Here is a 22,999-nt window from a genome sequence, read left to right as displayed (position 1 = left end):
CTGACTTATGTTTTCACGGAAAACGTCAATGGCATAAGAAAATTGGAACTGACCAGTGTATTTCGCCTGTCCCTTCAACGTGACGGTTTCTATCGTGGACACGTCGCTTCGTCCTTTAGCGTTGACTGCGTACAAGTCGATCCTGTAAGTGACGCCCGGCGGGAGGCCCCGGATTTCGAAATAGGGTGGCGTCCTATTTGTCGAGACGTTGTAGCGAACCTGCGTTGAAACGATGGAAAATTTTTCTTGTTTGAGTTCTCGTTTAATATACTTTTTTCTTTGTAAATATTTATCATCTGATTTTAATGAGATGTAAAGATGAATTTAATGCTTGTTTTGTTGACTAATTTTAATATGAGAAAATTAATAAGGTTTTTAATATTGGACGATAAACTTTATTTAAATGGGAGATCATTAAATTAAATTATTTTGTAAAGCATTTATATTATTATATTATTTTGCTTATAATAATATTGTTAAAGTTGAATATAATTACATGTAATGAAAATTACTGAATGCAACTTATTCAAGACTAGCTGTGCCCGCGACTTCGTCCGCGTGGAATTTAACAAAAACGTTATTGTTCAATACGCAGAGTACGCAGTAAAATAAATACATTTCTAAAATGAAATTAGCCTTAGTTAATGCTTATTACACCAGCTATTTGCCAGTGAAAGTCCCGTGAAAATCGGTCCAGCCGTTTCAAAGACTAGCCGGAACAAACAAACAGACAGACAGACAGACAAAAATTGTAAAAAAAATTATTTCGGTATATGTACCGTGTATAAATCCATATGAAATAATTAAAAAGCGGTTATATTAAAATTACAAACGGACATTCCAATTTTATTTATTTCTATAAATTAAATCTTAAAACTACATGTATTTGTAATACATACATAATCGTATTCTCTCTCTCTCTCTGTTTCTCTATCATATTTTTAAACTAAAGAAAGAAAATTAATAATTAAATATAGTATTACCGTTAATGAGGGTAGTTCCAAAAGTTCCATTAAGAAGGTCTGGGGGAGACCGCCATCGAAGTTCTCGACGCATTCCACGTACAACGAATCCAGACTTTGATTCGCCACCGTACAGTTTTGTAGATGAAAAGGACGACCTGATCAAAAATAAATAACTTGTGTAGAAGAAATAGCTCCTCATATTTAATTTAAGTGTATAATTGAGATTGTACACCAAACTGAATAATTTGTAAGCGATTTAGTAAGCTGATGATTTTTTTATTTAATACATTTTATGTTGGGTATGTTAGAGTAGATGTAGTTGGTATGCCCGTTGGACCGACGATCGTCGATCGACGATCGATACGTAAGATTGCCGCAGTAGGCTGGATGAGGATTGCGGAAAACCGGGATATCTGGCGCGAACTTGGTATGTCCAGCAATGGACTGCAATAGGCTGAAGATCTTAGAGCAGAGGGGCTAGTAATTGCCGGCACTAATAATATAATACAAGTTATAAGCTATTAAAATGTTTTGTTCGATATCACCAAAAATAAAATCCAGTCGGACTAAACAACCCAAAATACACCGTAGAAATCAAAAAGAGCACGTCCTCTCTTTTGAAAAATCACTAAAAATGTGCTATAAATTTCCGTATATGTTACTTTAACTACTTACTATTTTTATTTTCCTAATTTCATTTTTGTCACGCTTCAGCCTGTAATACCCCACTACTGGGCATAGGCCTCTTTCTATTTTGGCGAACATTAAGAATAAATAAATAAATAAATACATCTTTTTAAGACGTACATATCACGCGCTGTTTGATATGTATATTGTTAGTCATAACAAACATTTAAACCAACTTCCAATAAGCCACCCAACACTCACTCACATATTTTCAGGCAAAGGAATGCGTGATAAACAACACTTTCATATGAACTAATTGTTTTGGGTTAATGAGTAGGAATGTCGAGAATTTTAATCCTCAAAGTATTTCAAGCAAGTTACACATTACAGTCATGTGCAATGTACTTTATGTTTTATGCTTCTATAATCACTCACAGTAAGATTCGTATGTGGTATGTGGCTTAACGTGCTCTCCGAGACATGGTGGGGAGAGGGGAGACCCACAAGAACTGCACAAAAACCCAGACCCCGGCAAACATCTGTATATAAATTTTTTTCATTTGCGGGGATCGAACCTGTAACCACCAGCGCAATAGCCACAAACCAGTGCTGTGACCGTTACACATAATAACTAACAATTAATCACGCTGAAATTGAAGTGGACATACCCTAACGAGCAATTTTTCACATCTTCTCAAAATAATTTTATTTCTTTCATAATTTTGAAGGATTTAGAAGTTATTAAATTACAATATTTTGAAAAATGCGTAAGTTAAACAAGCACGTGATCTAAACGTCATTATTTAACTGCATGTAATGAAATAATTTGCTTCATATCCCTCTAAATCCAAATATTACATTGTATCAAACACTGTATGCTATATCACAAAACCTTGCAGGTTTTAACAACATTTTAATAATACGAGACATAAATGTTCAATAGAATTTTAGTCTGATGTATTTCCAAATTCTCTTCCTAAATCGACTTTGTACAAAAGTGGATTATATGGGCAACATGCCTAAGACCTAAACCAAACAAGGGATTAGTCTTACCTGCAGCTACGAGTTGGAAGAGGCAAGGCACTTTCTGCTGACCAACTGAGTTTTCTCCATAACAGGCGAGTGTACCGTACTCCATGTCTGTCGTTGGGGTGTAATTAAGGGTTGATGTGTGACCATGACTAGTGTATAGTCTGAAAAAGAATTAAATATTAGTTCTGATAGTCAAAGCGACGTGTCTAGTCAGATTTTTCAAATGCCAACAATTTAATTTTACTTTTATAAATTTAACTAAGTCGATTAGCATCAAAAGTTTTTCAAATAATTTGACGATTTCTGTTACCTGGGTGGTATTTCTGTTTGTTCGCCAGAGTTATTGAACGTCCAATGAAAGGACACCAGCGCTGGATTAGCGTCGACGGAGCAGTGTAAAGATACGGTTTCATGTTTCAAAGCTCCGAAAAGCTCGTTATCCCTCCGTTCGGCGCAGACGGGCGCGTCTGTATGAGGTGAAACAGATTTATTATTATTATATATTCTTTTTTCACATTATAGATATTTAAAAAAAATACATAATTAGTTATAAAAAAAAAAACTTAACGATGGATGCACTATTGTGCATTGTGCAGGCTGTATTATCGCTTAGTATCGTTATTAGACAACCTTATAAGTTCAGAAAAAAGTCAACGTACAATATTAATGATTTATTTTATTATTAATAAATATGTCCTGATTAACGCCAAGTTCAAGCCATTTTTGGCGTGAGCTTGGGGAGGCCTATGTCCAACAGTGTACTGTATTAGGCTGAAGTGAGTGAAGTGTATTAATTCAGTGTATTTGTTAGTGTGATTTTGAATTTTTCATTCTATCATTTATTTATATAAAACAATAGTATTTTCCATACTAATATTGTAAAGCTGAGAAGTTTGTTTGTTTGTTCCTTTGTTTGATAGACCATTTATTCAGGAAGGCTATCGGCTATTTTTACTCAAATTAACTCGCGTGAAACCATTGTGCACAGCATACATGACTCGATCGATTTATAGAAGTAACAATAGTGTAATCAAATTAAATAAAGATGTACCAGAAATTTAAAATTTTCAAATAGAAAAATCGCTAATGTAGTTATTTAAATAGATAAAAGTGTAATAAGTGAAATGACCAACAGATATTCGATGAGGATTCGAGTGACACAGGGTCCATCCAGTACTAATTTAAAAAAGTACCAACAATGACTTATTACTAAACTATTAATAAAAGTATATATAATCTATAATATAAAAATGAGTCGCTGAATGTGTTGCTAAGCGCAAAACTCGAGAACGGTTGGACCGATTTCGCTAATTCTTTTTTTTAAATATTCCTTGAAGTACGAGGATGGTTCTTACGGAGAGAAAAATTCTAAAAAAAAAAAATTAAATTTCCTGAAAAAGTCTAAAAAAAACACTTTTCTATACTCCCATACAAAAGATTTGCGATAATACTTAAAAGTCAATTTGAACTTTAATACCATACGATAAAGTTTTTGTTAGGCGATACGAAGTTCGCCGGGTCAGCTAGTCTATAATATAAAAATGATTCGCTGAATGTTTTGCTAAGCGCAAAACTCGAGAACGGTTGGACCGATTTCGCTAATTCTTTTTTTTTAATATTCCTTGAAGTACGAGGATGGTTCTTACGGAGAGAAAAATTCTAAAAAAAAAATTAATAAAATTAAAGAATCGACTGTTAGGCGATACGAAGTTCGCCGGGTCAGCTAGTTAAACAATATTTATTACGTTATTCAATTAAATAAATAAATAACTCAACTTTTCACACTTAACGGTCGCCAGAATGATTTTTTCCTGTTACAATATACAAGCACAAACGCCCGAACCACGACATACATGTATGACTAACAGAAATTGATATAATTTATTGTTAATAAAGAATTAAATTATTAAATTATCAAACGATCACAAGTAATGTTCTTATTGTATCATTAATATTAAGGAAATAAGAAAAGTGAAATCTTTCAGTTTTGATAATTTGTAAACAAAATATCTTTTCCAACGCAAAATTGTAAAAAGGAAACTGGTTTAAATACGATATCAAAATGTAGTCAAACATTCTTACCGAGTATTTTTTAACAAAAACGCTATCTTTTTGTTAAGAGAACATCTGTCATACACACTCCTGGCTTTACGTTAAGGCTTTTAAGGAGACAGATGTAGGATAAAACTTTCGGTTGTAAAGTGCTTGGTAAGTTATTTTCAATGGTGATTTTATTAATAATATATTAACTAGTCTTAGCAATTATGTTTTTATTGACTTTTGATAGAGAGCCATAACAATAAATCTCGTTAAAGTGATCCATTTTTATTATAAGAATGAAAAAAAAATATACTAGCTACAAATTAATGTTATTTATGGAACAATTACCAACCGTTCTGTATTTGAAGTTTAAATAGTTTTGTTAGGAGAGGAATAAAAAGAATCTTTTTTTAAAAGAATGTATATTGCTGTAATCCATTGTGACATTTTATCGGAATGCTTTAAAAGGTCGATCTGCCAAAACAGAAACAGTAAATTAAATACGTAAAAACGCATACGTAATTTAGAAATTAATGATCATAATTTAAATAAATCAAAAAAGGTGCGGAACGAGATTTTAATTAAAAAAATATATATTTTTAACAAAGCAACACACACTTCCGCTCAAGTTAATGGAACGGCCGAATGGAAGAAATAAAGTGACTTAATCCAATTAGAGTCTCGAATCGGAGTTCGAACAACAGCTGAAGAGAATGAAAACAAAAATTCAATTACAATTCATATAATCCAATCACTGTTCAGTAGTACTAATAAAACTGTTATTTTGTCCTTTATATTTGCTTCGGCTGTAATAACGCCAAATGTGAAGGACCAGACTGAAAGGTCGGGGTTTTATGATATGGATTTCGCCGATTTTGAATTTAATACTTATTGACTTATGGTACGCTGGGTTATGGAATTGAAAAATTATTTGACTTTATATGGTTTTATGAGCGAAAAATTGCTTATTGTGCTCATGATGGGGGTTGTCAAAATGATTAAATATATATTTGGCGACGCGTTAGCGCAACGGTCATAGCACTGATTTATGGCTGTTGTGCTGATGGTTGCAATTTCGATCTCTGCTCATACCATACATTTGTATTGGCTATATAGATGTTTGTTGTGGTCTGGGCGTTTGTGCTTGTGTATTGCATTACCGGATTCAAAATGGCGTGTATTTATTTATTTATTATTTATACAAGAAGTACCTATAAATTACACTAACATGCAACAATGTTTATCAATATATAAATTCAATTCATTTAGAGCTACAAGGGTCTTAATTTAATGTCTAACGAGTGTTACATTGTAAGAAGCTGTAACGTGTTTCATATAAATTGGATGTGAACTACTATTAATAAAACTTTATACAATTGAAGTTAATTTATTAATAAATTAAACGTCGCTATTATTGTCGCTAAAATGTTTTATTAATTATAAAATTGTAAAAATTATCAAGATTAGTTGGTAGCTACACGATTTTACTTAGTACAAAGGTTGTACGTAAGAAGACCAAAGGAATTAATTAAAAGTATCAAAATATTTACGACATTTTAAGACTCACTCACTTACTCAGTGCAGCCTATCGCAGTCCACTGCTGGACATAGGCGTCCACAAGTTTGCGCCAAAAGGGCGTAAACTAATGTTTGTTGCCCATAGTCACCACGCTGGGCAGGCGCGTTGGTGACCGTGACATTTTGAGACAGTTAATGTTTATTTATTTTGGTATTTTTTCTCTTTCATTTATTTAGTCTGTTAGTAGTTACAATTTACTGAAATCGTTGGAAAATTACCTTTTGAAGGTGTTACTTGAAAAGTATAATGCTGTGTATGTTCATACATTCAGAACACAGGATTCAAGACTTAGGAACGTTAAGTGTGAGGTATACTGTTAAAGTTAAGTAGTTAAGTTATAATAGCAAATACGCAGACCATACTATTATGCCCAAAGTATAGACCTTATCTCGTCTTTACAAAGAACGATATATTTTAACATAAAAAAAGTTTAATAACTCACTTGACTCAATTTTTTCACGACCGTCAAATTTTAATCCATTATTATACTGTCAACTACGCGTAAATTTTCAATGCTGCAGTCTAGGTAGTACAAATATTCTATTTTCAAAATTAAACATTTTATACATTTTGTAATAACCGTTTGAACGTTTCATCTGGCGTTATAAAATTTTACAATGCATTCGTTTATCTGGACTGAAAGCTGATAACGTAGCGTCCAGTCGCGTTCAGGGTAGACGTCGTTTCTGAGTCTTTATCATCTGGTCTAACAGTGTCGTTAGGAATTATATCAACCGCAGTGTAGTTTCGAAGATGTTTTTGAATTATCGATTTTCTTAGCTCTGACTAAATACTTATCAATATTAGTATCGGTTTTCAAATTATATTTTTGTTATCTGTATTTTTCAAATTTTAGTTATTTCAAACATAATTTAACTAAGCGGAATAGGTATCTAAATGTCCCACTGCTAAGCAAAGGCTTATCTGTCAAAATCCACCACATTTATCCAATGGAAAGTACTTAATAATTTTCCTATGAAGAGTATAAATAATTATTTGGGTATTGTTTTTTAATGTTTACGCGAATTTAACTCATTCATAATGAAACAACTTTTTCGGATTCCGGGGGTCCACCCGTGACCATGGTTGCTGTAAAGTATTCGAAACGTCAGGCATCTAAAAAACTTAAGAAACCGAGGTAAAATCGAAAAAAAAAACCAAAATCTGAAAAACTTATTAAACCGCGATAGAATTCGAAAACGATGTTTGATTATTATTTGTGTGTTTTTGAAAATAGCCGAGACTGAAAGCTTATGTGGCTTTGGTGATATGATGGGATGACTAGCGAAATTCAACACCCAGCTTAAAAACAGATTAGACAGAGATTTCGAGCAAGAAATGAACCCAATACCATCTACAGTTATGGTACTTCATCAGTTATTTTATAGAATGGTTTTATTAACTAAATTTTGAAAAGATAATATCGAATCCCTGTATTTAAGTGATTATTAAAACTACACGCCTTTTATTGACACGCCTTTATGAAAATTATTCGCTAAACTCACCGGAGTTTCGTTCTACGTTTCTTAACTTCGAAAGATTCTCAACTTTTTAAAATGCTTTTCGCTTAGTAAGAGAGTGCTATTTTAAAGTTTTCTCGTTTGGAATTTTTGTTCGGGCTATCGACAAGATCTTTATTTCAAAATTAAAATAATGATTTCGTTTATAAAATCAGACCAATGTATTCTTAACAGACTTCAAAAAAGGAGGAGGTTTTGGGAATAACTTCGTCGTTTATGAACCGATTTTGATGTTTTTTTTTTTGTTGGAAAGGAGATATTCCAAGAGTGGTACCATGATAAGGAAACTAGGATCCGATGATGCAATGCCAGAGAAATAGAGGGGGACCCTTGAACATCGTAGTGACGACTAGTAATACGTTTGTTAATTTTGTTCGTCTACTCACGTTGTATTACTTGTCGATTTAACTGAAGTCGATTTTTTTTCGTTTGCGAGCAAAAAAAATACTTTTTAACACATACTACTCGTTTGAAAATTTGTTATTCATTTATGCAACGATATACATAAGTGACAACTACAACAAAGCCCTGACAGAATCCCTATTTTCGACCTCGGGACAGATTGATGTAAGACAATTAAGTTTCTTACAAATATTTACTATTTTTTGTAAATTGTCTCATTATATTTTTGTGTATTCAAATAAATATTCGAAAAAATAGCAAAGTTATTCAGATATTTAAGTTTCTTAATTACTCACAATCAAAAAAATTCCATACAATTCAGAGCAAAACTATAGGTTGTGACATACAACTCTAATACAATTTGTGCCCGTAAAGGCAAGTATAAAATACTAGCTCAAACTGGATGTAAGGAATTACTTATAGTATCCATGATCAAAATTATCTAGGCTTTACAGGCATACAGTATATGGTTATATAAACTTAGGATATATGGCCAAAAGACTAAACTAAAACTATATACTCTGAGTTATTTTCGAAAAGTTGTCTAAAAATGAAATATCACGGAAAATTTTAAATATATGAACGCCTCGCTTTCAATTCCAATAACATCCACAACATATTGGGGGTCAAAACATATTGGGGGTTTGGGAACTCACATAAGAGTTCGAGTCGGGGACACACACTCAGAAAAAAAAATCCCAGACTACTACAAAGATCAAAATGCCAATACACGCACTTGTCTTGCTTGAACAACGCAACTACGATCTCCACAATTGCCATAATAAGTACGTGTAGTTATCATTAAATGTATGAGTGAATCTATGCTCAAAAAATCTCTTTTATAATACTATACAAAAATACAACTTTCAATTAATATAAAGTCATACCATTAAGGGTTACTTCAATTTTAAAAAAAATCTTTAGAACGTGTAAGTTAAAATTGGAAACCCCTTTCAGATTATAATGGAATCAACAAGTTTGTTGTCTAGGGTTTCCCTTTAGAAACTTGAAAGGTTCGGCTCGATATTCTATACTCTTTTGAAAATATTTAGAATCGCCTCTTTTTTTTTTAATATTATTTATTTTTCTTTATCTCGCAAACCTTTTAAAGTAATCTGTAGATAGTAGAGGTTGTGGATTATTTGTATAACATGGCGCACTTATCTCATCAGGATAAAAAGGTTGTACATAATATATTATTGTAATAAAATCAAAGACTGTATTGACTTATTTAAAAGTAGTAATATTAGGATTTATTATAGCGTACATGGGTTGGTAATTGAGGATAAGTAGGATTTTTTTTTATGTCACTAGGTCGGCAAACAAGCGTACGGCTCACCTGATGGTAAGCGATTATCGTAGCTTATAGACGCCGGCAACACCAGAAGCATCGCAAGCGCGTTGCGAACCCAATCCCCAATCCATCCCTGCTCTGGTCTCTGGTCACCTTACTCACCAACAGGAACACAATACTCCTTGAAAACAGTATTATTTTGCTGTGATCTTCTGGTAAGGTCGAGGTACTACCCCAGTCGGGCTGCTCCATATTTTGAGCAGGAAATTCCTGCTGTGCCCTACCTCAGTTAAAGTTAGGATGGTAGATTTAACTACTAACCTATCAACTTCTTAGATAAGAGTAGTTACCTATGTCCTGCTGTGAACGCTAATGATGAACGTTATAGCATGGCCTATTAAGCCATAACATGACACCTATATTAATAACAAAGATTCCTTCATGAGAATGATGCTTATCACTGAGTTATATTGACTACATTTAAATGTGAGAAAATGGAACGGCCAAAACAGAGCAAACAGAAATGGAACGCTAGTAAATCATAAAATCGGAACAGTAAACATAAAGTTACGAATTTTGTGAGGTGAACTAGCGAGGGCCGTTTTATTGTTTATCTTTATATACAAAGGGTACAACTAAAGTAATTAACTAAAAAAATATAATTGATACAATATATATGTGACGTCATGTAGTTAGTTAATAATAATATAATTAATTTTCTTTCAGGATAACGAAGTGAACTATAAATAATAAATATTGAAATAAATATACGAATATGTATATATACAAAAACATAAAATTTATTTCTGGTATATAATTATATAAATCTTTTTTGTGACGTATATTTTAAAAATTAATCAATTATACAATTATTTTTTTTACATATGATATGAATTGATTCCTATCAAATTTTATATTTTAAATAACGTGTTTATGTATGCATTTATTCTGTAAAGTTTATAATTGGAGTTTATTATTTCAGTATAAATAATCGGAAACAGTACTTTCATATACATGATATAAGTCACATTTGTTTAGTTATGGAATATTTAGCAGAAGTGGGACTTTACCATGTTCTGCTAAAGTTTTGGGCAGCTAAGTAGCTTATGTACCAAGAGTAACGATCATATACATCCACGGACTTTTGAAACCCATGTCCTTTTTATTTCCAAAATATAAAGTTATTTAGCAACATCATTGTTTAAGTTGGACTAACTTAATGTCTCCAACGAGACGAGAGTCCACCGACCGGTTCATATTCTAACGTATGATACAATTTTTTTTTGTAACTGTTATATTATTTATTCTAGATGTTTAAATTTATCAGTGATTTTTTATCATTATTATTTTTTTTACAATTTTTTGCAGTATCAGGGCTTATTATTAATTGGGTGATACAGATACTGAATAATACCAAGTCTAGAATTAATATTTTTAACAATTGGTACATTAGCTCAGGATTAGGGTATGGTAATGAAAGTTTTATGACTACTACACCAAAATGGAAAATAAACTTACGCATTTTTTCCGTTTATTTCAATAAAAACGGATAATTTAAATATTTGATGTCTAGCATTGAAAATTAAAACATTTTACGACTAGAACTAAAAATTCAAAAACACATATTACACTCTTTTTGAAATTGTTTAGTAGTACTGTAATTATTTACGACGAGCTTCTACCCGCAACTTCGTCCGCGTGGAATGGTTACTTTGAGCTAAGGCTAACTTTAACCCGCGACTTCGTTTACGTAGATCTTGCGAAACTTTTATGCAGCGCACGCAGAAGAAGCTCACAAAAAGAAGAAAAAAACCCCCGATTTTGTAATCATTATTATTTATGTTGTAATCATTATTACTTATTATTATTAGTGTTCCGCTCCTATTGGTCTTAGCGTGATGATATATAGCCTATAGCCTTCCTTGATAAATGGGCTATATAAAACTGATTTTTTTTTTTAAATCGGACCAGTAGTTCCTGAGATTAGCGCGTTTAAGCAAACAAACTCTTCGGCTTTATAATATTAGTATAGATACATACATACACACAATTAGACCATTATGTTGATTAGTCCTTCTTTGCTACGACGTATTCGGGTAAAAAAGAATTCTCTTAATAATTTACAATGTTCATCGTATTTTTTTATTCTTATTAAGGGATTTTAGTAATGCAATGTGATTTTTATTTTATTTTCTCCATCATTCATTAGTTGTCTCGCAGAATTGCCCTCATTAGGGATTCCTCCTACTTCAAGAGCTAGCGTTAAGCTATTTTAAGCACTAATTTAAAAGATATAAGGATCAGTTTAGCTCATACTCACATCTGACTAATAATGACACCGGATTGCTTATTCCTTTGCCCTCGCTGTTCGCAGCCATGCAGGTGTAGTCGCCGGCGGCGGCTCTTGTGACACTTTGTAAAACCAAGCTTTGGGCACTCAGGATAACGCCCAACGCTTCGTTGTGAAAGATCTCCGTGTTCTAAATGAAATATTTTACAAAATTAATTTTTATTTCACAAATCATCTAATTATATATTTAAGAAGATCTAATATATAAAATTCTCGTGTCGCGGTGTTTGTAGTTAAACTCCTCCGAAACGGCTTGATGATTCTTGTGAAATTTTGTCGTGTGTTTGGTCTGAGAATTGGCCAACATCTATTTTTCACTTCCCCAAGTTATAAGGGGGGGGGATTGAGAATGTTAATAAAATGTATGGCAAAACAACGTTTGCGGGGTCAGCTAGTATTTTTATATAAATATTAAATCTGTAATGATTAATGTATTTTGCCTTTGAAAACTAAAGGTCCACGATTCATGATTCAGACTGTAATATTCCATAGGCATTGGCTTCTTTCTTCATATAGGAGAAGGGACGAAGTATAAACCATCACGCCGCTCCACTACGAGTTGGCGAATAAACAAAAGTTGATGGAAATAAATAAATTTTGTAGTTTTAATGTCATATTTTAATAAAATTTTATTATTGATTTCGTTGGTTTTACAAATGAATGAAAAAAAATCTTTTTTGTGAAGTATACAATATAATAAAGATTATTAAAGACAAGGCATTTTAATTAAGTGTTAAACTTGAAATGGATTATGTGAGATGATATTTGATGAATTTAATGATATTTCAAAAGTGTTTTCAAAGTACCACTTATGTAAAATTTTGATTTCGCTAGAATTATTTACAGGTATTTTTTTTATATATTTATTTATACTTTTCTTTTAAACGTTTAATATAATTATAAGCTAACTCACCGAGCTAATAGAGTAAGCAAAGCTAGATTATAACCGACATCAGAAATAAAAAGAATATAAACACACACTTGATAAACATATTGACCAAATCATGAACCTTTTTGTACATTTACTTTGAGATATATTTCAAAATATTTCTCATTTCAAATGACATTCAATATATTTTATATAATTCAAATCTTTTATCTTATTTACTCGCAGTATTACATCCTGTACCACTTTCATGATAAGGCCTAAATTCGCATAAATATGGTTGTGTACTCACGTCGTGAAACCAAACGAGCCTGTGTGTCCTCGGATTAGCTTTGACCGTACACTCGAAGTAAACATCATCCCCTTCCTTTATTTCATCAGGATTCAGATTGGATCCCATCTTGAGGTCAACTATTGGTACATCTGTAACAAAAATTGGATTTGATTTAAATATAGGTATATCTTGAAATATATATGACTAGCTACGTCTTGCGGGTTCACTTGGGTAAATTACGATCATCTAAACATTTCCGGATAGAAATTGACCTGTATTTCTATTTGGTGTATTATATGTATATATACCGAGTTTGTCGACAGTCGGTCATTCTGAAATGTCTTAATTAGTTAACACTCTCTCCGAATTTATAATTCATTCATTGGCCTTAATCCGTCTATTGCAGATTATTTAAATAGTGTCAGAAAGACATTGTATGGCCTAGGACACTCTTCAGGAAAACGCAGAGTTGCCTAAGCTCTGCGCCACCTTCTCGACCTCACTGGCTAGGCCCACAGGAATCGAGTCGATACATGTGGAGCCAGTTCGGCTGCAGGACTCTTTCGCATTTTAGAGCTATGCCGCGAATGCTTGACGGATACCCCATTCCGGGTTTCAAATGAAGATTTTAAGCTAGGTTTATCCCTCGGTCGCCTTGTACGACCCCCACGGGAAGAAAGGGGTGGCTATATTCTTTGGTGCCGTAGCCACACAGTAATTCTAAATTGCAACTATTGTTTTTTGATATAGTTGTATATTACAATTTCCACATTTGTATATGACTTGTGTTTGTGTGTTGTGTCTGTGTGTGGAGTAAAGCTCTGTTAACTTGTGAATGTATGAATAAATAAATATTACCTAATAAATTTTATATTATGCATAGCAGTGCTATTGTAATATAAGTAGGCGCAAATTACTTTAATTTCTTTTTCAAGGTTGAGACTAACTTTAATAAAACGAAAAATTCAGATTACACTTTTTATAATAAAATATATTAAATAAAGAATGTCTATTAAGACGGCGATTAAATAAATATGGAATTAATTATAAAGTTTTTCTTATAAATGGTTCAAGTACCGTTCACAAAGTTCTATGAAATATCTCATTAAAATGTATGGAAACGAAATATTGGATTTAAAACTATTTTAATAATTATTTTTTTTTATAAAGTAATAAGGATCCAATTATTTCTTTCTGGAAGGACATGTATTATATATCATTATTATAAGATAATATAATTAGTTAGGAGTCTGACTATTGGATGAAGTTTAAAGAATTTTCAATTATTTGAAATTCCAGACATAAACATTTCTATTAATGTCGAGATTTCAAGTTTAGCTTAAAAACGTCTTTGTCCTGCGTCTCGTTCTTGAATATTTATTAAAATCTTCTTTTTCAAATCAAAGACTTGACGGGATTTAAAGATTTTTTGGTAGATAATAAAATGTTTTATTATGTCTTGCTATTTCATTGTCACAATCAATTTTTATTTTTATAATTTTTTTATTATTATTTTAACGTTACTTAATGCAAATTTTATTTAATAATATTAAATGTCAAAGTGTATATGAACACACGTGTATGTACAAATAACCCTTAAAGGAGTGTAATTAAAACTTATTTACTAATTTAAAATTAATAAAATTAAAAAGAAGCAGAACAGTATTGACTATTTAAAAATTATTATTTCATTTAATTTTAATCTGACTATTCCAGATAAATGAAATGACGACTTAGTTTGTTATTTCATTTAGAACTATAGCAGTATGAATGATTTGTTTTATCTGATACTAGCTATGCCTGCGACTTCGTCCGCGTGGAATTTAACAAAATAGTTATTGTTCAGTTCGCAGACTTATAAAATTCAAAAAAAAAAAATCTAAAATAAAAGTAGCTTTAATTACTCCTTATTACATCAGCTATCTGTCAGTGAAAGTCCCGTCAAAATCGGTTCAGCCGTTTCAGAGATTAGCCGGAACAAACAGACAGACAGACAGACAGACAAAAATTCTAAAAAATGATTTTTTTTTCGTATATGTACCGTGTTTAAATACATATGAATTTAGTAAAATGCGGTTATTTTAATATTATAAACAGATACTCCAATTTTATTTATTTGTTATAGATACTTGTAAAGTTGTCAGATAACAGACCCTTTATTAATCCAACGTTATTAACACAACAATGGGAACTGTAATCGTTAAAATGATTTAAAAGTGTTATTATTTCAATTTATTTTCATTTTAAACTTTATTGATACAAAACATCGGTTCCATGTTTCTATATATCTCTAATTTTATAACTAACGTCAACCTGTATATAACGTCATTAAAAAATTAAAATCATAACTATCTTCAACGATATAATTAAAAAGTAATATACTCACAGTGAACGTTGAGTCGCCACTTGTCTTCTATGGCTGAATCTGGTATGTGCTTGTTCTCAGCGCGGCACGTCAAATATTTGCCGTCGTCATCAACGCCGGGCACGAGACTCAGGACGCTGAGTGTCTCGTTATTCTCAGAGAACTAGCGCACAAAACAATTTTCTTTAAAGACACTGTTACAAAAAAAATATATATATTCAAGGGCTCGTAAGAATTTGTTTAGAATAATAATAATAATAATACACTTTATCGTACATCAAAAACAGAAACAATACATAGTAAAGAAAGAAAAATCCATTAGGTACAAAAGGCGACCTTATCGCTAAAAAGCGATCTCTTCCAGGCAACCTTAGGGCAAAGGAAATGGTCTAGGGTCAGCATAGGTGTACACGTTCCAACTAATTTATAATTAATATTCAAATAATTAAACAAATACAAACATATATACATAAATACGTAAACACGTACATAAATACAGAAAGACAACTATAACTAAAAAAATAACAACAAAAAAAAAACAACATCGATAAACACTTTTCATTATACATAATTATATTACACTATACAAATAAATCAAAAAAATAGTACCGTAATTTACTATATGTTTTACTTTGTTACAACAGTCTACCTCTTTTTATATTCTAAACCTAAGGTCTAAGAAAGCGATATCGAGCGATAAGGCCGCCTTATTGTAGTTTTTATTTTCGCTTTACAATTTCCAACTAAGTTACTTTGTGTGTGGTGTACAACAAAAATCTTATAAATAAATAAAAAAGTAAAATAGTTGCCGGTGAGAATTAATTAATATTTAATTTGTATCGAAGCGGATTTTTTATATTAACGAATGAAATAACTTACTTCTTTGGTAAGGTTTTTTTTGGGAAGTACTTAAAATATTCTTAATAAAGATGAAATTGAAACGCAAATATGTTTGATAAAACTATAATATTTTTTTTCTTTCGAAATATTTTTTGAAGAGGATTATTTAATATTAAAATTTAATTACTATTGTGAGCAGAAATTTAATCTTTTTTAAATACAATTAGGTCACAATTCGGGTAGGTTAGGTTAGGTTAGGTAGGCGTCTTTGCCGTTTTCGGCTAGGGCGGCTTTTTGACCTGATGGTAAGCGATTACGTAGCCTATAGACGTCTGCAATATCAGAAGCATCACAAGCGCGTTGCCGACTCCACCCGCAATCACACCCAGGAGCTATACCTTACTCACCATAGAAACAGTATAGCCATGATCTAAGGTCGAGGTACTTCCCCAGTCGGGTTGCTCCAGATTTTGAGATGTTTCCTACTATATATATAAACTATATTTTAATAAGAAAAAAAAGGAACAGCTAAAACCGTGCTAATCACGCTGACAAAGTCACGAACGGAAAGCTAGCTACTATATATATTCGCTACATACATATTTACTAGCGTTATCTGTCTGTGTGTAAAAAACGTGAGTGGTCCGTGGACCCCCAGGCGGAACGAAGTTCTTTTCGCTTTTTGGTAGACGTTTTCTGTACAGTCAATATCATTTATATTGTAAAAAATCAAGTTAACAGAGTTGAGTGATAAAATATATTATATACTTCTATAAAATTACTTAATGTAAAAAGTAAAGGGTATATTTGTATATGTAAAAAGCACAAGGCTGCAAATGGAATAATTAAAAAAAATAAATAAAATGATTAATTAAACACTGAATGATGGAGGATAATAATTTAATAACAAATAAAAAAGTAGGAACTATAAATTTTATTTTCTTAATTATAATTTCTTAATTTTCAGAATCATACATTAATACTTATTTATTATAAAAATAAACAAAATTTTATACTACAGCAAGAAGTGTCGAGAAAAAGCGCGATAACGAATTTCGTTCCAAAAACAAAGCCATAAATTTTACGAGCAACGAAAATAATATTTGCATTTCCAAAAATTAAATCTAACAAAAAGGTGACAAAGTATCGTAATTATATCGTGATCTCGAAATTTTTACCCAAAAAAAGCATAACAGAGACAAGAATGGCATTAGCGGACCAGAAAAATTGAAAAGAATCTATTAATTAAGAGACAAAAGGACCTTCGTAATGGACAAAGGACTCACGTTTTTCGCCATCCGCTTGAGTTGTCTATTGTTCTTCCACCAAGTGACAGTCGCCTCGGGTCGTGAGCCCGTAGTCTTACATTCTACTTCGTACCTTTTATCCGCTGATACTTGCTTCTCCTTGGTCAATATGTTCACAGTTATCGGTTTCACTGTTAGATAAATGAGATTTATTTGTTCAGTTACAGTGTTTTGCTACGCTCATTGTGTGAAAGGAATATTTACCCGGCAATGTTTTCGTATAGGATTTATAGCAAGTTGGATTCGCTGTGTATTGTGGATATCTTTAATTCTACTTTATCTCTGTGACTGTATAACTGTTTGGGTTTCTTTAAATAATAGATAATTAAACAGAAAATTTCTATGCTATTGTTTGTTGGTTTATTAACCGAAAAAAAGGAGGAGGTTACTCAATTCGACCGTAATTTTTGTATGTTCGGGGATAACTTCGTCGTTTATGAACCGTTTCTGATATTTTTTTTTTGTTGAAAATGAGATATCTTTAGTGTGGTACCATGATAAGGAAACCTGGATCTGATGATAGGATCCCAGAGAAATTGAGGGAAACTCTTGAAAATCCGCATAACATTTTACTGGGTATACCGATTTTGGTGATTTTTAATTTAATCGAAAGCCGATATTTATCATGTGGTCACATTTAAATTTCATCGAGGTCTAATAACTACTTATTTGCAGTAATCTTTGACAATGCGTATTTACTTGACTATTTTTTTCGTCTACCTACGTGTACTTGTCGATGTAATTGAAGTTGGTTTTTTTTCGTTTTCTTGCAAAATCAATTATTCCTTAACAATAATTCGACAATATAAAATGATGGTTAAATTTAGTAATGTATAGTAAATATATCATGTATGTAAACTTCTTAAGCAGAAAAACATTTTACATAATGAAATACAATTGAACGATCCACCTACTCATTATTAATGGGTCGGTGGATCACCATCATTTTATATTGTCGAATTATTTTTAAGGAATAAACCAGCAAACAATAGCATGGAAATTTTCCGTTGATATAAATTAACTAAATCACTGAGTGCGCATTACTAAAAAGGATCGTTTAAAAATGTATTTGAAATGCTGTAGTAAATTGCTGTAGCAGTATCAGATATCTATTCATCAACTTTTTCTATTTACCGTTAATAATATACTTTGATAAATATTTGATTTGAAATATAAGATTTTAAATGAAAATGGTTACTTTTATTATTAAAACTATCCATAAACGGTATATTTACCATGTTTTTTATGTTCATTTTGCGGAGCTCGATATTTCGACATTAACTGCGAATGTCTTGTTCACGAGTCTCGTGAACCAAAACATAGTAAATGTCCCGTTTATCATCATCATCATCATCATCATTACAGCCTATACAGTCCACTGCTGGACATAGGCCTCCGCAAGTTTACGCCAAAAATAACGTCCCACTTCTACTAACAGTGGACACAGTGCATGATGGAACCCTTGAGGACCATTTTATAGCTAACTAAACTTAAATGAAAGCAATTACATATTTACTTACAATTAATGTCCAATATCAGTACTTTGGTTTCCGGTGGCGCCAGATTTGTGTTCGATGCTTGACACACAAGTCTTGCGTTTAGATGTTGCCTTCCAACATTAGGGAATGTTAGTGTATTTTTTGTGATCCCTTCTTGTCTTTCTTCATAAGAATCGTCTATAACAACGTTTTCTAAGTACCACGTAACTTTCGGCCTTGGAATGCCTGTTGGTGAAAGATATTCTTTTGATAATTATATGGCATTATTAATTGAATGACATATTGCTAAAGCGGTCACAACTATCAAGTTTTTGTATGAGTCATACAGGTGCTCGTATTGGTCTGAGCGTTTGTGTTATGTGTGTATCCGTAAACAATTATCATTTCCTATAAAATCATTTGTTGTAACAAAGGATTTTATCCAATTGAAGCCTTTAAATTTGATATGTTTATTTCATATAAATTAAAAAATAACAAAAAAAAATGGTTTTAATAAATTGAAGTAAATAACAAGTATATGCCAGTTGATAGTAAAATAATTATGTTACAGATTAATCCCAGATTAACAACAAAATTCTCCGTGTAAATAAAATTGTAATTTGTTGTGTAAATAAAAGTAATTTATTTAATCAGTGATGGGTCAGTTCAGTTGGTCTTAATTAAACTTTGTAGGCTCAAATCTGAACAAACCTACTGTGTTTTTACCCGACTATGGTAAAGCCAAAATAAAGTTTATAATTTTAGCAGTCTATTTATGTGTGTCTTCATGTTTATATGTTCCCTCATATCTCATAAACTACTTGCCACATTTAGACAAATGCGGTAGTTTTACGTTTCAATCTGTAATGTCCCACTGCTGACTGACTGCTAATTGCATCAGCCATATTATTAAGGTATCAATCAACCATCTAAGCAATGTTATCACAAAATTCTTATTTTCGGAATATTTCAGACATTTCCCGAAATCCGAATTACTTTCATCATATTTGTATTATTAGTTATATCGAACGATTGTCATTTGACCTTTGCGGGTTTGCGGTGGAACGCCTTGGATTATAAACATTTTCTATAATAATAATGTACTTTATACAGAAATAGTTTTGTCTAGGATAACTTAAGTTATTTATAGAGTTATCTTTAATAATTGTAAAATGAATGAATACTAACTATTCATGGCGATGATGGTTGCGATAAATAATGTGCTTCATAATAAACTACATTCATAATAAAACTGTACCAGGTTCAATTACGTGCACTGAAGGTATTTGTATTTTTTTCAGTAGATTTGTCTTATTTCTATATGTATATAAATCTACTTATAATTTAATTTAAACGAATTCGGGATGATTTGAACTTATACTGTTAACTAGGATAATAAGTAATTTTTATCCCGAAATTGCCTTGGGAAAATTCATTAACGTGTATAGTCTGATTTTACTTCTCTATTAGTTAGAAAGTTTTTTTTTTATGAGTTGGACTATTTATATTGCGAGGTATTTACTTTGTTATTTCAGAAATTACAAATATTTGATCCGTAGGTATTGGGTCCCACTAAACTGAACCGTGGAATGGACAGAAACCTCTAAATGTACGGTTCATCAGATCATGTTCATGTCCAATGGTAAACTTATATTGAGAATAGGCATAGTTACGACTAGACCTACAAGTTACCCATAATGATATTGATCGCAAACGTAATTTATAGAATACTATAAGCCTCAAATAAATTGCAGATATACATGCAAAAAAAAATTGGCTTTAGTATCTTTTTTATCATATCTATAGTATAATTTAGAGTATTGTTCTTAGAATACCATTAATTAAAAAATAAATATACAGTTTTACTTAAAGTATAGACGAATGAGTGAAATCAGAATAGCGAATAAGTAAATAGTTCATTTTGAGACCAAGTGCCATTATTGTCGAGAATAAGTAGTAAAAAAGTTTCATGCTCCATTTTTATTTAACAAATATTTGGGCGTAAAGTTGTAGTAGCTCTCAAGCGCTTGACGGCGCTCGAAAGTTTTTATAAGAGAGCTATTTGAATGAAAATATTTCGTTACAAAATATTATTTCTCCTCCGAAATGGATGGCATTTGGTCAAGGTTTTTGTTTCACTAAGATACCTAATGAAATGAACTGAGATGAGCACAAATTGTGTAGACATATCGGGTCAATTTGCTGCGTGATACATCTTTGGTTTTTTTTTATATTTCGAACACTATTTTATTAAACGTAGATATATAATGATCGACATATATAATTTGGTCTTTTTACATTCAAAATAAACAAAAAAAATAGAACTTGAAATTCCAATTTCGAAAACAAAACCATAACAATAAATAACCGACCAGTAATATTATTCAAATAACGTCACCAATTAATTTCAAACAATGCACCGTCACACAGTCGAGGTGACAAATATAGGTATCACTAATGGTGGTAAACATGGGTGGTCTTTGAGCACTCGACGATAACGATCATAATTTCCGCCCGTCAGTATCTTTACATCATATTCAGCTTTTTTTTGTTATATTACGATTTTTGGTTTGGTTATTATAAGTCCAGATTGATGTCTTATAATTCAATTTAAAAAATGTAAGCATATAATAGGAAAAAAATGGTTAGCTTCAAATCACGTCCAAGCTTTTCTAGGCAATCTTGGGACTGTTGATCTAAAGTATATTATAAAATGAACCGCATAAGGATTAATTTGACTACAACCCTTATCTCTGGGAGCAGTCAACTAACATTTCAGAACCTTTTTCATACTTTTATCGTCTCTCTTTGTCTCACTCTCTTAGAGAATAAGACCTATTTAAATCTTATCTAAACATTGTCCAATGTAATACTCATATACCAAAAGTATGTTTTACTAGTCTATGTTTCCAGCTATCCGAAAGAGGATACTTATCCTACTCGGGAACACTTGTTGATGACACATTTGTAATTTTTGGAGAAATTGATAATTGAAATAAATCTTTATTTTTTATTTAAAAATCTTCAATAGCCTAATAAATTTTCACAACAAATCAACGCCGGATAAAATAAAACAATTCTGTCTCGTTTTATCTATTTACAAATTTGTATATAGACCCACACGTAATTATCTAAATAACATATTTAATACGGTAGTAATTTCAATGCGTTAAAACACAGCGTACAACAAAATGACAACTTGTCATTAAGATTGATGATAATGTTAACACAAATGACATTAATTATGTTCCCGTAAAACCCGCCATTATTGATTCCGTTGAAATTCGAATTGACAATTTACAATTTGAAATATTGTCCAGATAATGACGGTTGTAATTTTGTTTGCTTGAGTTTTCCTTTCACGGTAATGACGTTTTGAGTTGATCAAAGCTTTGTCTTTCGTGTTGATCCATTGTAATATTTTAAGTGATGTATTATTCGATTGTATTTAACTTTGATAAATAAGTTTAATTTTTCTTTTTATGAGAGAGATTCATAATAAATGATCGGTAATCCTATTCAAAATACCCATAATGATAAAAAAATCCTTTCTGTTTGCGTTGATTTTTGAAAAACGGAAATAAAAATGTATTTTCGCATGCGACACACATTGTGATCTGTGTACAACTCTTCAATATGACAATGTCCTTACGACTTAATATTCTCGTTATGCTGAAGTGATTACTATAGCCAATAGATTAGAGAAGTGCGAATGCGTGAAATCTTCATGTGTATGTAAGCATAAAAAGTATACATACCGCCTTCTACTTCACATATGAGGTGCACGTTTGAACCCTCATTATAAGGTTCGATTAGCTTCGTTCTGTCTCTTCTATTTGCGTCATATATAATCGGTCGACTGGGAGGAACTAAAACAAAATCAATATTATAGTAATATTTCTATGCACTATTCTTTACGATTATTCATCAACCTTAAGAAGTCTCAGTCTTGATCTTTGTTATAATATGCTGTGAAATAATTAGGCAAATGGGGAGGGATGATTGATTGCTTTCTACGGATACTGGATGAGTCGATATCA

General features: G+C 31.6%; 1 protein-coding gene across 1 annotated transcript in view; it reads right to left on the bottom strand.

Moving 5' to 3' along the window:
• LOC123662242 (hemicentin-1-like) overlaps positions 1-22,999 on the bottom strand; it is a gene marked incomplete at its 5' end in the record, with an annotated part of 41,615 nt that overhangs the window by 11,702 nt on the left and 6,914 nt on the right. Inside the window, 10 exons of the mRNA XM_045597113.1 lie at positions 54-219; positions 984-1,120; positions 2,646-2,785; positions 2,935-3,091; positions 11,780-11,939; positions 12,988-13,118; positions 15,356-15,497; positions 17,461-17,612; positions 19,002-19,205; positions 22,718-22,828. Coding sequence (XP_045453069.1) covers positions 54-219; positions 984-1,120; positions 2,646-2,785; positions 2,935-3,091; positions 11,780-11,939; positions 12,988-13,118; positions 15,356-15,497; positions 17,461-17,612; positions 19,002-19,205; positions 22,718-22,828 — 1,500 coding nt within the window. The remainder of the gene's footprint in view (positions 1-53; positions 220-983; positions 1,121-2,645; positions 2,786-2,934; positions 3,092-11,779; positions 11,940-12,987; positions 13,119-15,355; positions 15,498-17,460; positions 17,613-19,001; positions 19,206-22,717; positions 22,829-22,999) is intronic.

This window comes from Melitaea cinxia, chromosome 18 (assembly GCF_905220565.1).
Source record: "Melitaea cinxia chromosome 18, ilMelCinx1.1, whole genome shotgun sequence".
NCBI classification, from domain to species: Eukaryota; Metazoa; Arthropoda; class Insecta; order Lepidoptera; family Nymphalidae; genus Melitaea; species Melitaea cinxia.
Note: the sequence above shows the minus strand (reverse complement) of the source record. Positions and strands in the feature narration are given on the sequence as shown.